The 19,732-nt window shown below is 37.0% G+C and overlaps 2 protein-coding genes across 9 annotated transcripts; both read left to right on the top strand.

The window, feature by feature from the left end:
* The first annotated feature begins 2,867 nt into the window (after nucleotides 1-2,867).
* Nucleotides 2,868-7,079, top strand: LOC111564322 (uncharacterized). Of its 7 annotated transcripts, XM_055007744.1 has the most exons (4): nucleotides 2,941-2,963; nucleotides 3,251-3,291; nucleotides 3,677-3,751; nucleotides 5,280-7,079. In XM_055007744.1, the coding sequence occupies exon 4, from the start codon at nucleotides 5,307-5,309 to the stop codon at nucleotides 6,486-6,488; it is 1,182 nt and encodes a 393-aa protein (XP_054863719.1). In that variant the 5' UTR covers nucleotides 2,941-2,963; nucleotides 3,251-3,291; nucleotides 3,677-3,751; nucleotides 5,280-5,306; the 3' UTR covers nucleotides 6,489-7,079. The 7 variants fall into 7 exon arrangements, with proteins under 7 accessions (XP_054863718.1, XP_054863717.1, XP_054863722.1 ...); XM_055007742.1 differs by lacking the exon at nucleotides 3,251-3,291 and having other exon boundaries at nucleotides 2,883-2,963; XM_055007745.1 differs by lacking the exon at nucleotides 3,251-3,291 and having other exon boundaries at nucleotides 2,949-2,963; nucleotides 5,283-7,079.
* A 5,236-nt stretch (nucleotides 7,080-12,315) lies between these two features.
* Nucleotides 12,316-19,713, top strand: LOC118469856 (macrophage mannose receptor 1-like). Of its 2 annotated transcripts, XM_035945228.2 has the most exons (7): nucleotides 12,316-12,502; nucleotides 12,592-12,629; nucleotides 12,716-12,754; nucleotides 14,258-14,602; nucleotides 16,197-16,553; nucleotides 17,609-17,700; nucleotides 17,850-19,713. In XM_035945228.2, exons 2-7 carry the CDS (start codon nucleotides 12,599-12,601, stop codon nucleotides 18,012-18,014), a joined length of 1,029 nt encoding a protein of 342 aa, XP_035801121.2. In that variant the 5' UTR covers nucleotides 12,316-12,502; nucleotides 12,592-12,598; the 3' UTR covers nucleotides 18,015-19,713. The 2 variants fall into 2 exon arrangements, with proteins under 2 accessions (XP_035801121.2, XP_035801122.2); XM_035945229.2 differs by lacking the exon at nucleotides 12,316-12,502 and having other exon boundaries at nucleotides 12,506-12,629.
* The last annotated feature ends 19 nt before the right edge of the window (nucleotides 19,714-19,732 follow it).

The raw sequence follows: 19,732 nt of genomic DNA on the forward strand, positions 1-19,732 counted from the left end.
TAGGCAGCAAGTGAACATTTGTCCTCAAAGTGTTGTGACGGGTACAGAGGCTGAAGTGCAGGAAATGAGAGCAGTCAAATAACGATTTCTAGATGCTTTTATTTACAATAAATATAAATCAAAGAACTACAATAGTAAACTGGAACTAGAACCAGATCAAACCAAGGCCACCGAGGGCGGAATGGATCAAGATACCCTCTAGTGGTTTGGCAGACTAAAGACAGGATCTATGAAAAAACAAAGTTAACCCACAGCTGGTAACACCAAGGCAGGAAAAATACTAAATATGAACACCAGAACAATAATAATTCAAAAACCTACAGCAATCCAATTCTAGAGCTCCCTGACTGAAAAACTAACTCCAGGTTAAATACTTCAAACAGAAATACGATACTTAATCAGGTCTAAGCAGAACGTAAACCAGCAACTGATTAATTATAGCATGTCTGGTAAAGTCGAGGCTTGTGAACTTAACCTACAGAGACGGGTTGAGTGTCTATACTGGGTGTCTTGTTCCAGCCAGTCCAGTCGGAAGGAATGAACTGATTCCCAGTTGTTTTGGTAGCCGGTGGTGGTAGCTTGGCGCTAGAAGTGGCGTGGCCGGTTTTAGCTGAAGCGAGGCTGGCAGCAGGCGTTTTCCTTCCAGAACATGGAGAATCCACAGATAACCAACTGCAGCCAGGAGAACAATCAAGCTGAGAACCAGACAGCAGTTGAGCAGAGAAACCAGGAGATCCAAGTAACATCAGCAGGCAGGAGTCAGTTCTAAACAAGATTACTGCAGGAACAGAAACGTGGCACAGACTGAACTACTCACAGCTCTAACAGGAGTAAGCTTCACAGTCCAGCATAGGATGTAGAGTGGCCTCAGGTTTTATAGAGGATCTGGAGTAAATGATTAGATGACTCCCACCTGTACTTGATCTGCTGATTAGCGTATCAGCTGCAGCTGCTGCCAAGCCTGCAGCAACGTACACCTAGGAGTGAGAGAGAACCCAGGCCTGGAGCAGAGGAAAGCACTGCCACTAATCACAGCCTCTAGCTGTGGCTGTGACACAAAGTTGGTGTGATAGAAGCAGGAAAAATGGGCAAGTGTAAGAATTTGAGCCAGACTGACAAGACGACTGGGTCAGAGCATCTCCAGAACTGTAGCTCTTGTGGGGTGTTCCTGGTCTGCAGTGGTCAGGATCTATCAGACGTGGTCCAGTGAAGGCCCGCTGGTGGAAGCAGTGTGATACATTTGAAGGCGTTTGACACAGTCAACCATCGACACCATACCATATCATCCTAGCAGAACTCTTTGCTGTCAGACTATAGGCTTATTTATAGTTCCCAAAATTTCAGAATTTCAAAAAAGTAGAATGTGAGGCAGAGCCTTCAGTTATCAGCTCCTCTCCTGTGGAACCAGCTCCCAGTTTGGGTTCGGGAGGCGGACACCCTCTCTATTGTTAACATCAAGATGATTTACATAACTTACATGATACAGATGTTGATGAGTAGCTTGTAATCTTCAAAAAAGTGCAGTGTCAACTGGTTAATTTCAGGTCAGAGTTTTATTGATGATTTCCAAACAATAAAAACAATAAACATATACGATTGTTTCCAGTATTTGCCGTCATAAGACCTGATCCAGACTCTGAGTTGATAGTTGTGGAGGAGGTTCAATAAATGAAGAAGTGACTTTTGGATTGTATTTTCATCATCACATCTTTAATTCATGTCGTAGAGGAAGCAAAAGATGGATACAGTTCAAGCAGCAGCGGTTTAAACAGAGGAAATGTTTCACGTTAACAGATGCAATCAAAAATAAAATCCTGTCTGATTTGGTCTAAAGTCAATAAAGAAATGACGATATAAAGGAAATAAAAGAGAGCATGTGCATGAATCATTGGATCATGGTTTTACAATCAGCTTTACAGCCATAAATGTGTAGCCAAAGAGACAAAGTCCGTCACTCAATCACTTCCTCCACCAGCAAACAGCCTCAATGCTTCATACATCAAGTAAGATCCCATTGTGAGTATTTTTAATGTTTTTAGAAGCTATTTAACATCGCTGATGATAGATGGTAACTCACTTCAAGAACCTTGGGATTGTGCTGGACTCCAGCCTCAATTTAAAAAAACACATCAAAAAGGTAACCAATATAACAACATTTAACATAGAAAATTTTAAACTAATTCAGCCTTTCAATGCAACAGAAGCCCCTAAATCCTACCTCCACTGCACAATCCTATCTCACATTGAGTACTGCTTCATAACCTGGTCGTTTGCTAGTATCACTGCTCTAAAACCCATTGAATAGCTTTATTAAAAAAAAGCCATCAAGGTATTTGACAAAAAGCCACAGTCATTCCATCATTGTGCAATCTTCAAGAAATCTCAATTCCTAAGCCTTGAGATTTTCAAATCATTTAAAAGTGCTTGTTTATAATGAAAGTCTATGAATGGGATGGCCCCACCACCCCTGGGGAATTTTATGCAAAAGAGAAATAATATTACTAATACAAGGTCAGCCAACAGGGGTGATTATCTAGATAGAAATATCTATCTATCTGTCTGTCTATCTATCTATCTATCTATCTATCTATCTATCTATCTATCTATCTATCTATCTATCTATCTATCTATCTATCTATCTATCTATCTATCTATCTATCTATATTTATGTATACATATTCAGTATATATGTGTGTGTGTGTGTGTGTGTGTGTGTGTGTGTGTGTGTGTGTGTGTGTGTGTGGGTGGAAAAGACCTCTGAGCTTGCATTGTGATAAGAGGGATCTTTTAAACGTGAAAAAAATGTAGGGAAAAGAGAAAACATACACTGATACAAAAGATAACATGCACATAAATCACTGGTTCATGGTTTTCCAATCAGCTTTACAGCCATAAATGTGCAGCCAAAGAGACAGTCAGTCACTTCCTCCACCAGCAAACAGCCTCAACACTCTGCACATCAAGTAAGACACAATTTTGACAGTTTTTAATGTTTTTAGAAGCTATTTAGCACTGCAGATAATTAATAACGAGTAGATGAGAGTTTGAAATAATGACTTTAGTCCAAGTTTTGTCAGCTGTTTAGTGTAATCATCTTCATTTTCTCTGTGATTAGTGTAAAAAGCAACTGGATTAGAGGTGAAAACATCTTTAAAGTTGTAGAAGAGAAGTCAGACGAGCAAAAAGTACAAAATATGTTGAATATCTGAATGTTTTGCTGCAGATTACTGTTAGTTTTCTTGTTTTTAAGGAGAGATTGCAGCATCTGATCAGAAAACTTCACTGTTAAAGGTCTGTTTTTGTAATGACTATTTGGCGTCTTATTGAAGTTACTTTAAATGCCAGTTTTTTTCAGCAGCAAATAGTTTGAAAGACCAACAGTCAATTTAAAGAGTTGGATTAATGACCTGATTAAGTTTACAGGGATCAGGACTGAATGCAATAACCTGAAAAAATTGAATCTTTTCAACCATTTTAAAAGACAATTTAAATTAAGTTTATCTAAACTGAGTTTACAAGTGATATTAATGCCACAGGTTGAAGTTAGAGCTCCTGAAATCACTGGATTCCTCTAAAGTGATTTTAAGGAAACTCAACTTTAATTTTCCCATTTTTGCAACGTTCCTCTTTGCTTCATCCAAATGCAAAATGTTTAAACATAGTTTTGCTTTTATAGTTGCTGTTTTCTGTGGTCTTCGCCAAGGAAAACTGAAAATTTTCAAGAAATTTCATGGTGTCAGATGGTAAAAAGGTATTTTTTTGCGCTTTCATTGAAATTAGTTCCAGTTTAAAGGGACAATTTCTAGTTGAGATTCAAGATTCAAAACAATGAATGCAACAGTTTGCATCAGTGTAGTTGAGTTATGAAAACTTCTACAGTAATTACTACACTGAGTGAAGGGAATTAGCTGCACTACTTTAAATGACTTCATACTTGACAGCATCAGCACAGGTTTTGAAGGTTTTTATGACTTGGAATCAAGTTATTGAGCCAATTTCATTAATGTACTACAACTTGGAATGCGATTTAAATCAATTAACACAGAAATTTGAGTTTAAATTACAGACATCCAGGGCTGTGAAAAGTTATTTGCCCCCCTTCAGGAACCTTCTATTTTTGCATATTTGTCACATTTAAATGTTTCAGTATAAAAACCTCCATGAACATTTTGCTGCAGCGTTACAAACCAGTGTGAGGAAACGACTCTTTAAATTTTATAGTTGTAGTTGTGTTTTTAGAACTGATTATCAGTGAACACAAAAATCAGTTTAATGGCTTTTTATGAGCAAGGGAGAGAAAAAAACATCCAGGACAAAGGTGATGTGTGATAAACACAGTGCTGTAAGAAAGTATTTGCCCCCCTACAGAAATCTGGAGTTTTTGCAGGGACTAAATGAAATATGCTGATAAAAAGACCCATTTTAAATGTATTATTGAATCAGGTTTATCTAAATTGAGTTAACAAGTGATATTACAGCTACAGGTTGAAATAAGAGCTACTGAAATCATTGGATTTCTCTCAAATGTTCAGAATTTGAGGGGAAATCTACTTTAAGTTTGCCCCACTACAGAAATCTTTTATTTTTGCATATTTGCCACAGTTAAATATTTCAGATCATCAAACTATTTTTTATTATAAGACAAGGATAACCCACAAAAACACAAAATGCAGTTTTCAAATCATGATTTCATTTATTGAGGGAAAAATATTGTCCAGCTCATCTTGCCCGATGTGAAAAAGTAATTGCCCCCTTAGCTACCAATCTACCAAATGACCAAATTCATTCATCAGTTGGGTTCAGTTTCTCCATCCACACTCACATATGATTACTGCCAGGCTTGTTGAACCTAAACATCACTAAATAGAACCTGTCTTCATTGTGAAGTAGCTAAAGGCTCTGAAAAAGCAGCACATGATGCCACGTTCTAAAGAGATTCAAGAACAGATGAGGAACAAAGTCATTGACATTCATCAGTCTGGAGGGTTCCAAAGCCATTGCTGAGGCTCTGGGACTCCAGAGAACCAATGATGGCTCAACCTGTTATTAGGTTTAGGGGGGCAATTACTTTTTCATAGGGCTGATACTGGTTTTCAGTAAATCATCATTTCAAAATTGTAGTGTTTTGTGGATTATCTCTGTCTAATATTCACTCAATATAAATATTAGTTTCTTGACCTGGAACATTTGAGTGTGAGAAATATACGACAATCAAAGAAATTTCACAGCTCTGTATTTTGCAGATGGTGTTTAAATGATGTTCTTTCTCCATCCTCCAGCAGGTCGACAACTGAGTCCAACACATCATGGAGAACAGTTCCATCAGTTTGGAATCCATCCAGGAGGCAGCAATGCTCAGATCAGGTGTTGTCGGAAACCCGTACCTGGCAGGAGGATACCTGATAGGAAGCTCCCTGCTGGGCTTCCTCATCATCATCGGGGCCTTCTTGTACAATCAACGCAATCTCAGTCTTTTTAAAAGATCCTGCATCATATCCTTCACCTGCCAGGAAAACAGCCTCATGGGTCTTCAACTCGTCTACAGCTGTCTGTTGACTCTGCTCACCATGGATGCTCTGAATCTGATCGTGGCAATAATCTTGGGAGCTACACTGGTTGCATTGTCCTGCGATGTAATCAACTGTGTTCTGGCTGAAAACATCTGGTTCCTGTCCAGGTGGTTTGGAGTGATTATTCATCTTGTGAACGCCTCGTTGTCCATCTATAATCTGCATCAGCCACTGAGTGTAGCCAGGGTTCGCATCGCCTACTCATTGGTTTCTGTGGTGATTATCATTATGGTCCCACTTTTTCTGTATGTCTACAACGTGCCCACATTCACTTTGGCCGCTTTCATGTTTCTGTTTGCTCTGTCCATCATTGTAGCATCTAGAAGGCCTACCTTGTCCCCGTCCACTTCCACCCTGAAGAAACTGATCATGGTTGTTGCAATGTGCAACTTCCTGGTTGTCTACGTCCCCACTTTCATTCTTCAGTGCCTCGTGTACACCGCAGCCAATGTTACCGACTTAGCGAATTACCAAAATATTTATTTTAATGTTCTGTATTTCACAAACCTTCATCTCATTTTCGATGGACTCCAGTGTGCTTTGTTCCTGAAATTGCCTTCTGGAGAAGAACAGCAACAGCAGCAACAACAACTGCAAGAGTGGCGCCAACAACAGTGGGAGCCACAACAGCAACAACAGTGGCGTCAACAAGAGCAACAACAGTGGCGTCAACAACAGTGGCAACCACAACAGCAACAACAGTGGCGTCAACAAGAGCAACAACAGTGGCGCCAACAACAGTGGCAACCACAACAGCAACAACAGTGGCAGCCACAACAGCAACAACAGTGGCGCCAACAACAGTGGCAACCACAACAGCAACAACAGTGGCGCCAACAACAGTGGCAACCACAACAGCAACAAAAGCTGGGTTTCCAAAATGCAGGATTCACTGGTTCTACAAATGTATATCAATAATGATCAAAATTATGTCTCTGCACCATAAAAATCAATGTACATCCCAACCACTGGTGGATAACCTAGCGTTGTTTCACAATTCAGAATTCTTGCTGTCCTCATGGATTGTATCTGTTGGACAGAAGGGTGCAGCTCCTGCTTTATTCATATAAACCCTGAAATCACAGATGAAAATCACCATTTCACCCTCTCTGTCTGACTTAAAATCCAGCATGAAGCAAGAAGAAATGTGTAAATACTTCCATAATGTACAGGCAGTGGAGAGCTGTATAAAATACAGTTTACGGAAATAGCAGCAACTTTGAAAACTTTTCAAAATGAAACATCTGTTCAATATGTTGGTTTGTTCAATTACTTAAAGGCGGAGGGCACATCTGAAATATGTTGTAGTTCCTACAACGTTTACCTGATCTGGATGTAAATACCTTCAAAATTAAAGCTGAAAGTCTGTAACTAAAGCACATCTGGATTGTTTCATTTAATGTCTTGGTCATTTTTTTGGATTGGAAAGTGAGGGGGCAATTACTTTTTCACATGGACAGTGTTTTCTTCAAAAAAATAATAAAATCAATCAGTCAATTGAAAACTGCATTTTTTGCTTTCTTGAGTTTTCTTTGTCTCAAATTAAAATTAGCTTGATGATCTGAAACATCTAAATGTGACAAATATTCAAAAACAGAAGACTTCTGGAGGGAGGCAAATGCTTTTTCACAGCACTGGATATCTGTAATTTAAACTCAAATTTCTGTGTCAATTGATTTAAAACACAATTCAAGTTGTAATAAATTAATTAAATTGGCTTGATAACTTGATTCCAAGTCAAAAAACCTTAAAAACCTGTGCTGATGCTGTTAATTATAAAGTCATTTAAAGTTGTGCGGCTAATTCCCTTCACTCAGTGTATTAATTACTGTAGAAGTTGTCGTAACTTGACTACACTGATGCAAATTGTTGCGTTGTTTTGAATCTTGAATCTCAACTTGTATATTGTCCATTTAAATGGGCTTGCTAATGTTGGTTGAAGTGCAACAAAAACAAAATACCCCTTTAGCGTCTGACACCATGACGTTTCTTTAAACTTTTCTGTGAGTAAAATCACAGAAAACGGAAAGCAAAAATGCAAACTTGTGTTTTAATGTTTTGCACTTGCTTAAAGCAATCAGAAACATTTGCAAATTCGAAAACTTAAAGCTGACTTTCCTTAAAATTATCAACATTTGAGAGGAATCCAATGATTTCAATAGCTCTAACTTCAACCTGTGAGTTTAATGTGACTTATTAACTCAATTTAGACAAACTTTATTCAACAATACATTTAAATTGGTTTGTTTTTTCATCGTATTTCATTCAGTCCCTGAAAAACTGAAGATTTCTGTTGGGTGACAAATACTTTCTCACAGCAATGTGTTTATCACACATGGCCTTTGTGCTGGACGGTTTTTATTTTCTCTCCACTGCTCATAAAAAGCCATTAAACAGATTATTGTGTTCTTTTGTGATCCGTTCTATAAACACACCTACAACCATAACATTGAGAGGGTTATTTCCCCAGACCTCCACTACATTCATCTGACAGCTTTAGTTACTCTGAAGATTAAAATTTTACACAGCAAACTTAAATACAACATGTCAAAGATTACGCTCATTTGTTCCAACTTTTTGCCCTCTTATAAACACCTGTCAGATGTCAGTGAGTTGCTAGCAGCTCCACCAAAGAGTAGAATTAGAGAAAAAGTTTTAGATTACGCTAAATTTTTGTGTATCTGAACTTTTCCCTCCCATGAATCACAATAAATTTATCTGTGTATAAACCGGACACACTGATGCTTCATTATTAACATATTTGAAGGATTTGAAAGCAGAGTGGTCTGACACACTTTCTGTAGTTGTTCTAGAATGGTCTAACATTCCACTGTCACGCTGTATTTGGGTTGTGGGTTAGACCCTCTGACACTAAAATCTAGACCATAAAATATTACAGAAATGATAAAAACTCAGATTGAACGTTTTCTGGGTTAGACCACTCTGCTTCTAACCCCCTCATATATTGTTTATATATTTAACTGTATGACAGTCAGAGGCAACAAACCAGGACTTTTGCTGTTATACATTTCAAGTAACACTACATTTTGCTGCTTTGTACTTTTAGTTAAGTGGATTTTTCATGCAGAACCTTGAATTGCAATATCTTTCTATATATTTGGAAGCAATGATGGGAACATATCAGGGCAAAGTTCCAATGGAGACCAGTTTACTTGATCAATCCTTTATCCTGCATGAAATGTTCCTCTAATGTTCCTCAGATGAATCCAAAGTAAATGTTCCCAGTTTCAACAGTCTGAAGTCGCTCTTCTAACCGTGTTGTCTTGTTTAATGGAGAATTTGTGCTTCCAACAGTATTCTAGATGGAATTAAGCATCAGACTGTACTTTAGTGACCTTGCTCACGTCTTGATTTTGATCATTTTTCATGAAAATAAACTGCTTTAACCCTTTAATGTCCTCACCAAGAAAAAAGCAATGAAAAAATTATTTCTTTGTATTTTTTATTTCCTTGGGCCACTAATAACAACAATCAATTAATTTTTGATGAACAGACCCCCTGGACCCCCGTTTTGGAAATACTGACCTCTACCAAACAGTAGAGCATGTTTTGCAAAAATTATTTGACCCTTTTATGTTTTTCTTTTTATGTTTCAGTTTACACAGTTATGTCCAGTAACTCCTTAGACATGACAATATGTAAAAAAAATATTAGCTTACCTTTGAAAATCACAGCAAACAGAGGCCTCATGTCAGGAGTGATTTTGCTATTGCTAACTTCCTGTGAGCACAGTCACTTCTTCTGCATGCTATTTCAAAACAAAGTGACATCTAGTGTTCTTTTTTAGTAATGTACCTCAACCAAGTGGCAGAGATGGCTGAAACAATATGAGTTTTACATAATTTCTGTAATATTTTATGGTCTAGATTTTAGTGGTAAAGTGGTCTAACCCACAGCTCAAATACAGGGTTACAGTGGAATATTAGACCATTCTTGAAAACACAAATCTTTGAAGACATTTTTCATTAAGAACTACAGAAAGTGGGTCAGACCACTCTGCTTCCAAACCCTTCATATGCTGGTAAAACTAGAAGGTTTCTGTAGGGGGGCAAATACTTTTCACAGCACTGTATGGTGGGCTCTGCTGTCCTAGAAACACAAGATAATATAAATTACAGCAAAAGTCCATTATCAGAGCCCAGAATTAAACGCTGTTGGTTCCTTTTGTTTTCAGGACCTGAATGGAATCTAAACCAGTAGATTAAAAGCCAATAAAATGAACATATTGGTATTTCAGGTTGGGGATAAAACAGACTGTGACAAATGAGGGGGTTAGAAGCAGAAAGGTCTAACCATCCAAAAATCTGAGTTTTATATAATTTTTGTAATATTTTGTGCTCTAGATTTTAGTGGTAAAGTGATCTAGCCCACAAATGAAATACAGCGTTACAGTAGAGTGTTAGACCATTCTTGAAAACACAAACTTTTGAAGCCATTTTTCTTAAAAAACAACAGAAAGTGGATTAAACCACTCTGCTTTCAAACCCTTCAGTTCATCCGGAGTGTTTTTATGATCGTCATTTACACGATGAATGAGGAAATTTTATATCAGAAAGACTTTTTAAGGCGGTTCAACCTCTACAGATCAGGTTATAAAGTGATGTCTTGAAACTTAGCTATCACCACATTCCATGCAGGACTGGAGCCTACAAGGTTGTAGTACTTCTGATGTTTATAACTTTACAATGTCAGTGTTTAACACAAAGTACAAATTCCATAAAGAGACCAGATAAATCTTATCATGCAACAGTATCATAATCATAAAAACTGAACGTGGCCTCCAGGAATATCTTGGCGGTGTGACGCCCTTGAATAGAGGAGGTCATAAATATCCTCAGACAGAAAAGACACTCGACTCTGAATGCATTTTCTTATCCACTGACAAGTAACCTTTGCTCAGAAGACTAGAAAGCTCTTCCTCCAGCATTAATTACTTTCAAAAACACTCTTAAGTGCTAAAAATGTCGGCCTTGAGCTCGTACAGCTTCTCGTGCGTGTTCAGATAACTACTGATATTAATCTGTGGTATTGTTTTTTTTACCACATCTCCTCCCTGGTGGCTGTTTTGTCCACATGTAAATTTCATCTCAGTGCAAACTTATGAAAATGAATCCTCAGTAACGTGAGAAGCTGGTGTATGGCAGCTAAGGTATACATCTCCACCACCACCTTTCACAGGGAAATATTTACTCTCTGCTACATTTGTTTGACAGCGTCAGCTACTCTTAAGGTGAAGATGTTACACAACAGATTAAAGGACAAGTTGGAACTTAAAATTAAAACTAAACTTCTCATTTATTGATCCAAAAACATAATTGGCACCTTTTCTTCTTTTGTCTAATGTTAAAAGTATCTGTTAATCTTAAGATGTAGATTTGACATAATTAATACTAATAAAGGCTTTTAAAACAGGGAAACTACAGCTGAAAACACACTTACTCTAGAATATAGTGGAAAAAGTTCAATATTTTTTATCAGACGTTGCTCAAAGTGTCAAATATATGTATATATTCTCCACTCAGTACACATAAGCTGAAATATATATTATTGATCTTTGTTGATCCTTTGTATTAATGATACATTTTGTAATATTTTGAGAGTTATATTTTTCCCCATTAACTAAAATATGTTTATGAATTTTACATATTTCACCCTCTCTTCCTCCATCTGTCACATTTCTCTAGTGGTCAACAAATTTAATTGTTTTTTTGTGCCACAGTTTTGCCTGGAATTTGTCCTTGAAAAAGCATCATCTTAATATTATTATTAGAAGTAGTAGTAGTACTACTACTAGTAGTAGTATTATTAATAGTAGTAGTAGTATTAGTTGTTGTAGTTTTTATTGTAGTTGTTCTAGTTGTTGTAGTAGTTGTAGTTGTTGCAGTAGTTGTAGTTATAGTCGTGGTTAATACTACTACTACTACTACTACTACTGCTACTACTAAATCTGATTGGAGTTTCAGAGATTTCTTGAAATTCACAACAACCTGTTTGTGACAGTTTACTGCAGAGCTAATTAAAAAACTTACCAGATAAAATGCAGGAGAGTAAATAAAATACTTCTTTCCTGTCATGGGTGTGTCTTGATGTTACACTTTTTGCCAATTAACCTTGAAATGATTGGATTTAGTGTTTCTGTAAGCTTCTGTTATTCTCTGATCGTCTACATTTATGACCTCATGCTGACGGTAAATTTGGTTAAACAAATGAACAACAAACAGTAAAGTCACCATTAAGAAAATCCAGCTCATAAAACGCTTTAGGATAATTTGATTTGAAGAAATAATGAGGAAATATTCAGAAGAGATTCACCTCTAAAGTTGTGATAACACAAAGTTCTTCATTTGAAGTTTCTGGAACACATTTAGTTTCTTTTCCTCGTTTTCTATCAATACAAGAGCGTGTTTTCCAGTTATGAGGGCTCTAAAATTCATAGTATGAAGATTAAAGAAATGAAATATAGTAAACTTATCAAAGAATTATAACAGCAGGTGGTCGGCACTGATTTATTTGAGATAGTTTTTTAAAATTCAGCAACAGAATTCACCAAGAAAGTCCATATTTAGTTGTTTTCCTACATATTTAAGTTTTAAATGCAGCCAGTAACATGAAAATGACAGTTAATAGCAGCACTGAAGCAATTTCTAAGTGTGATTTTGGTCTATTTTTCCATTTTCTTTGGGTGTTTTAGAAATGAAGAAGGAGGAAATGGAAGGACTTGGAAACCAAATGAGCTTGTTCAAGGCCAGGAAGTCAAAGGACCAGTGATAACCAAATCCTTTCCCCTCATGTCTGCTGCTGCTGCTGGGGGAGTTTTGCATGAAAGGACGTGAAAAACTGACCAAATTTCCATGAAGTCAATGTTGGAAAGTTTTCTCCCAGAGGCGGTGGCAGGAGGCTGAACACAACCGGTAAAAACACACACAGTTCATAGAAACTTTTAGAAGTTTTTCCCTCCTTTCTGACCATAAACTACCACTTTTTTTCGTATATTCTGCAGACACACAATGCAGCTACGAGGTGTGATCCCCTTCATCGGTGGGTTTGATTAGTGGAGCCTCAGTTGTTTATTTTCAGACTTTAACGGCTGTTAGAAACGATAAATAACTGTGTTGATTTGACAGGGATTGTGCTTTGGCTCCAGAGGATCGGTGCTTATCTGCGTAAGTAATCTAACATTACAGTTAGACACGGACAATACTGGATCTTTACTGGTAAGATTAATATGTTTTATGACTAATTTCAGGGAACATCAACGTATTATTATTCTTATCAGGGTGACAAACTTGCAGATACAATGCAAATGTGTAGACTCTCAGGGCAAAATGAGAAAAATATGCCTGTAAATATCTGCCATCTGCATTTTTAGGTTACATTTTATTTTGTAACTTGTCAACTTTTAGCCAGTTTTGGTCTATTTTGAGCTGATGATGATATTTTCTATAATTTTAAAAAACATTTTATATATATTATCTTGCATCCTTAATTTATCTACACCTTATTATTATTACTATTATTATCATCATCAATGCATCAAATTTACATTAATATCAGCTAAGACAGTGTCAGAGAGCTTTACATTTTTCTGCCAGTTTGTATTTTCTGACTGACTTACCAGATGAAAACAGTGCAAACCATATTTCAAAACCAGAATCAACAAATATCAGCGGAAGTTTTGGATGTCGGCAAAAAGTTTAGATTTAGCAGTTAAACGGAATTTTTGATTTTTATAGAATCATTTCATACAGATGTGTAGAAAAGCAGCAAATTTATTTGACAAATATTTCCCCTCATGAAGGTCTAGCATTGAAACCATGGCTTTTCTAAGTTAGACAGCATGCAGGACTCTGTGTGAAACTCACTAAAATTATGTAGATTTTTTGTGAGTCCCCTGATGTTTTTCTTCCATCACATAGTTGCATATTAAACATCTACTTTAAAATCATGTCTAAATTGTAATATAACACATTTTTAAAGGTACAATTTTTAACATATTTATTGACAGGAAAAAACAACAACTTGATAATATATAAATACGCTTCCATTCTTCAGTCACACAAGTGAATACATTAGAAGAAAAGACTATGGTGCAGTTCAACAAACCTGATTCAGTAAATACACGTTTCTGCAATATCACTAAACGTAGTCATATAAATGTAGTTAATAATAATAATAACAATAATAGTAATAATACATGCGAATCTCATATTATTAGAATATATTGGTAAAGGTTCAATATTGCTCATCAGACATTGCTCAAAATGACAAATTTGCATATTCTAGACTCAGTACACACAAAGAGAATTTTTTTATTTATATATATCATCCTTTGAAAGATTCCAATACTTTGAGATTGATTTTTTTTTAATACCTGTAAGCCGTTATCATCAAAGTTAAAACAAATAAAGGCTTCAGATGTTTCAGTTTAATTGAGCTGAGAATATATTTAGTTTTCTCTTTGAGTGATGTCTTCCATTGTATTCTAATAATATGAGATGCACCTGTTCATGAGCTTTGCGTATTTTATTGTCAGTAATTCTGTTGTGGCTGAGGTTTGTGCACATCTACACGTAGCTTATTGCTGAAAATTCTTCCAAGCTAATCAGAACAGAGTGTAATTTGTAGCAGTTATAGATTGAAAATAATGTCTGAACTTCCTCCCAAAGTGCCTCAGCGGTACAGCTTCATGGACATTCCCCTGAGCTGGTACGAGGCTCAGAGATTCTGCAGAGTTAAGTTCACCGACTTGGTCACCATCAACAACATGTACAACAACAACAAGCTGTTGGACGCGCTGGGCGGTCAGGTGAGTCTCACCTGGATCGGCCTCCACAGAGGAGCCTCAGACAGGTGGATGTGGGCGGATGGTGGCGGCGAAGCGCTCTTCACCAGGTGGACAGAAGGGGAACCAAACCAGCTTGCAGCTGATGAGTGGTGTGCAGAGGCGTCTTCCTCCGGCAGATGGAACGACGTTTCCTGTGCAGAGAAAAAAGATTTTATATGTTATGATCGTGAGTAAATGACACACACACTGAGGTTTTTCTTTATAGCTGATTAAAGCCATTAAAAGGGGCAATTTGCAGTTTTACAACAGAAAACATGGTGCAAACATTTAAGGAATGAAGTATAAAAATCAAAGTAGAAGTTCTTAAAAAAAGGAACATTTTTGCACAAATCAAAGGTATTGCATGGAAATACTGATGAGCATTATTATTGCACAGACTGAAGGAAACAGGATATTTTCTAGAATATGTAGGAATATACATGTTGCATAAGGGTTTTTAAAGTGCAGATTATTCATAATTCACATGATGTACCAAAGTGAGAGTTTTTTACTGTGAGCAGAGTTAGTTGTAAAACAGGAAGGACAGATGGATGGAAAATATGATCATTAAAATCCATGTGGCAACATCCAATCAATCAAATCAATCAAAATTTATTAGTAGAGCACTTTACAACAACATCACTGAAGACAGCATAATAAAACAAAACAATACAATTAGGATTACTATAAAACCATAGAACCCATAAAAGCATAAAACCATGAAAATCATAAAATCATAAAAACCATAAAACAGTCCTAGGATTCAAAGGCACGTCTGAATAGGTGGTTTTCAAACCTCAGGTCCCAAGAATAGGTTTTAAATCTTTTGATGGTATTAAATGTTAGTTTACATTAATAATGTTGGAGAAAAAGCCTAAAAATGGATATTTATTATACATTATCAGCTGAATAACCAAAATGGAGATGAGATTTTTTAGTGGTGAGATTGTCCCTGTGTTGGTTGGGTCCACTACTTTGGTCCATAGTGTAATAACTCAACAAACAGAGGATGTTTACTCCAGCAGACTTTAGAGATTCTTTCAGTTTCTGTCCACTATGAGACTGATCATTCTGTCTTTGAGTGAAATGTTATAGCAATTTCTGAACCGATTGAAATGAAATTTGAAGAACTTGATCTTGTGCCACCTGTGACTGATGCTGTTTCCTGCACTTTAAATTGGTTTGCATACAATTTGGTTGGTCATGTACACTGACAAATGAAGATATTCCATTCTATTCTATCATCAGATCCAAGTTTTGCATTATTTACTACTTTAATTTACCCGGATACATACTGACAGTCCCATCAGCCTTAACTGTGCTTTTCATGTAGCGCTAATTAGCAAAAGTTGCCATGCCAACACAATATAGTAACAATGTATGTTTTTCTTGAATGGCATAAAATTAAGTCGCATAAGAGTAGATGAAGTGTAATCTTAGTTAACTCAGTCTTCTGAATTGCATACGTAGACATGATTTATATGACTAAAGGGCCTTGGACTTGTTTGAGATCAAAACTGGGAATCTTTAAGCTGTCCCAAAGGAAAATTTAATGGTTGCAAGAGGATAAAAATCGTTGAGAATTAAAAACAAAAATGTTCAAAATGATAGCTTTCAAAAGTAGACTGCGCTCAATGGCACCTAAACAGCATTTATTTCCAGCTTACTGCATAAAAACTATCACTTTCCATTCAATTGCATACAGTTTTCAATGATGCAACCCTCCTTTATCTTCTCCTGATATCTTTCTTGACTACTGATCTTCTCCTCCGTCTTTTTAGGTCGGGACAATGGCAAGCATGAGTTTACGTTTTACTCTGAGAAAAGCAGCTGGGAAGACAGTCTGGAGTGGTGTAGGAAGAGGCACACCAACATGGCCAGTGTGAGGACGGATGAGGAGAACTTGAAGATTGTGGATATGATAAAAACGTGGACGGGCTTCTTTGGGGTGCACAATGAAGCGTGGATCGGTCTGTTCAGAGACGCCTGGATGTGGTCGGATGGAGGAAAAACCTCCTTCAGGTTCTGGCTGAGAGGCGCCACTTCTGGAGGAAACTGTGCTTCCATTGCAGGGAACCAACAGGGACGCTGGGTTGCATTGAACTGCAACCAGAAGGCCACGTTCTTCTGTCAGGGAGGTGAGTTCCTAACATTCAAAATCATTCCTAGACACGTTACTGGTGTGCTTTGTACTTTGGAGAACCAAACTCAGCAATGATTCCTTTTGGTTGCAACTAGAAAACAAGGGGTTAGGAGTGAAACTAAGTTAAAAACCAGCGGAGATGTTGAGGTAATGTGGCTTAATCATAGACTGTATAAGAAAAATGGACATAGCAGCAGACCCAAAATATGAAGCCCACCTGAAAGAGTCAAAAATCTGCTATGTCTGACAGGTTCTGGTTCCAGCAGAAACTAAAACATGAATGACTGCTTTTCTACAGCTCAGGATTTGTTTTATTGATAGTTTTCATGATCAAACCCAAAGATCAGGTGTCCAATCTGAAATTAAATCAATAATATCTCAATCGTATATTTTTTTGTAAATACCAAATGAACCTTTACGTTCTTTTTGGTCAGTAGTGGTTTGATCCTTCCAACTCTCCCATGGATCCATTTCCTCCCAGAGTCTTCCTTATTGTGGAATCATGTAGACGGACCTTAACTGAGGCCAGTGAGGTCTGCAGATCTTTAGATGTTCCTCTGGGTTCTTCTGTGACCTCCTGGATTAGATGTCGATGCTCTTGGAGAAATGTTGGTGGTTGGTCCACTCCTGGGAAGGTTCTCCACTGTTCCATGTTTCTCCATTTGTGGATAATGTCTCTCACTGTGGTTCTCTGGAGTCCCAGAGCCTCAGCAATGGCTTTGGAACCCTCCAGACTGATGAATGTCAATGACTTTGTTCCTCATCTGTTCTTGAACCTCTTTAGAACGTGGCATCATGTGCTGCTTTTTCAGAGCCTTGTGTTTTCTTGCATTATCTTTGTCTAATGTTAAAATTAGTTTGATGATCTGGAACATTTAAGTGTGACAAATATGCAAAAACAGAAGGTTTCTATAGGGGGGCAAATACTTTTTCACAGCTCTGTAAACGACGATACGTTCAGAATTCATCCCTGATGTACTGAAATAATAAGCTAAAGTCAATCAAAAATAAAAATCCCTCACTGTATGAATATGTGTTGGAATCCTGCAGATCTTAAAAAAAAGAAGATGGTGATAAAGATGAAGCTGAATTCTGATGTGGATCCGTCTGACTCCAAAACCAGCGATATACTCCTGAAGAAGGTACAGAAATACCTGATAAAGTAACACTGGACATGTTCTGTATACATTTGCATTTGAAAGGGATGATTCATATCAGTGCTCAAATTACACAGAGTTTAATTAATATTTTCAGGTTTTCAGACAATTTCACGTTTGTATTTGTCCTTTAGTTGGAGACGAACCTGAGACTTCAACAAATGACTGACTTCAAACTCGGCTGGCGAAGTGAAAAACGTGGACTCGTCTTCCAACGTTATGAGGAGCAGGAGGTCGCTCAGAAAAAGGGCAAGTGTAGCTTTTTACATTCTACATTTGAAGCGTGGGTCTGTCCATAGCCCCCGTACAGCTCAGACGTTTACACATCACAGTTCTAACTAAACATTTTTACATCCTGAAGAATAAACTTCTGTGAAAATTAATACTTACTGTGGAAATATTTAAAGACTCGGTTGCAATATGATGTCAGGTTTGGTGGAACCCTGTTGTTCTTTCACCGCCACAACTTCTATGTATAAATTTTATGCATTTACAAGTCAGGAGGATAAATTAACCTTCTTCCTTAATGGTGTGTCAGTTCAGGTGGTGTAAATTTAAAATAATTTCCAGATCTTGATAAGTTGTTTTGGTCATAAATGCTAAACCAGTTAACCACAAATAGACTCTTTAAAATATCGAACTCATGCTGTAATATTGTACTTTATTTCATTTATTATGGAAATATAATGCCACTGTTTTCATAGTACTTCTTATCTTCACTTAGACTGTAAATTCCACTTTTATCTACTCACCTATAACACGTGCAGCATGGCTGAAGCTATATTTGTGTCTTCATATCATACTTCTCTTATCTAAATTTGCTAGACTGTCAGATTTATTAGGACTTTAGGTTTTATATTTATTGCTTTCTAATTGCGATCTTCTATCTATTGCTATCTTGTTATCGAACTTTTTCTGAGTACTGTAAGTTTCAGTTAGACAAATTCCTTGTGTCACTTGATAAAGCTTTTTCTGATTCCGTAAATATTACATTGTTGAGTTCCTGATAAGCTTTCATCTGTGTAAATGATAAACTGAGGCATAATATTGTTGGAATTGAACTTGTTTTTCTTCAGAAATGTCAGATAGTTGATTAAACGTTAACATTTTCAGAATGTACTTAGAGTTTTTGTACTAAAACAAAGGGGACATTTGGAGTCGTGGTTATTTGTAGGTTATGTTGTGGCATTTTAAGGTTGAACAAATGATAAAATTAGACGAATAAGATGTATAAATCAAATTTAAGAGCTAATAAAGATAAGATCGGAAGACCTCACGTGCCAACTGAAGCTATGAGTGCACTGAATAATCCTGTGGAAAGCGGCAACCCAACTGAAACCTATAGAGCCCATATAAGGCACGAGACAGGAAGTTCATGCCCTCGCTATGTCTGCACTCATGAGGTGAAACTTAGGGAATGCTGAGACAAGCAGAAATAATGCCAACCTAGCAGAAATAAAAAAGAGGAGGTGGTCTAACTTTGGATACGATTGCTTCATGTGTATCCTGATTGGGTCTGAAGACGATGGGTTGTGGCTTCCAGAACGGAAGAGGAACGTTTAAGAAAAGGCATAAAAGACGATGTAACGCTTTGTGTAGTCAGTTAAAATCTCGAGATTTTGCTCATGTTTGTTCTTACAACATCTGTAGTGAATAAATATTATTCACATCAGACTCTGAAAACTGCTTGAAGACTCTTTCTTGAGAACTTTTAAAGACTCCAACTTTTGATCCAGAATTGATTTTTTGACCATGTGTGTGACAAAGCTGTCTGACCATCACTGGCCCTTAGCAGGCAGACTGAGTCACAACAGTTAATATGCTCTGATTTTATTGGTTGTGAAGGAAAAATTACTCTCCCACCTTTCTGAGGTCATAATGACCTTTAGGCAGGCAGACACTGTAGGAGATTAGATATTGTCTGATGCGACTAAGCAGATAAGTTGCCTCAGTGTTGGTCTATACTTTAAATCTGACCTTCTCCCAACTGCAAAATATACCTGAAGATCAGAAAGAA

This window comes from Amphiprion ocellaris, chromosome 23 (assembly GCF_022539595.1).
Source record: "Amphiprion ocellaris isolate individual 3 ecotype Okinawa chromosome 23, ASM2253959v1, whole genome shotgun sequence".
NCBI classification, from domain to species: domain Eukaryota; kingdom Metazoa; phylum Chordata; class Actinopteri; family Pomacentridae; genus Amphiprion; species Amphiprion ocellaris.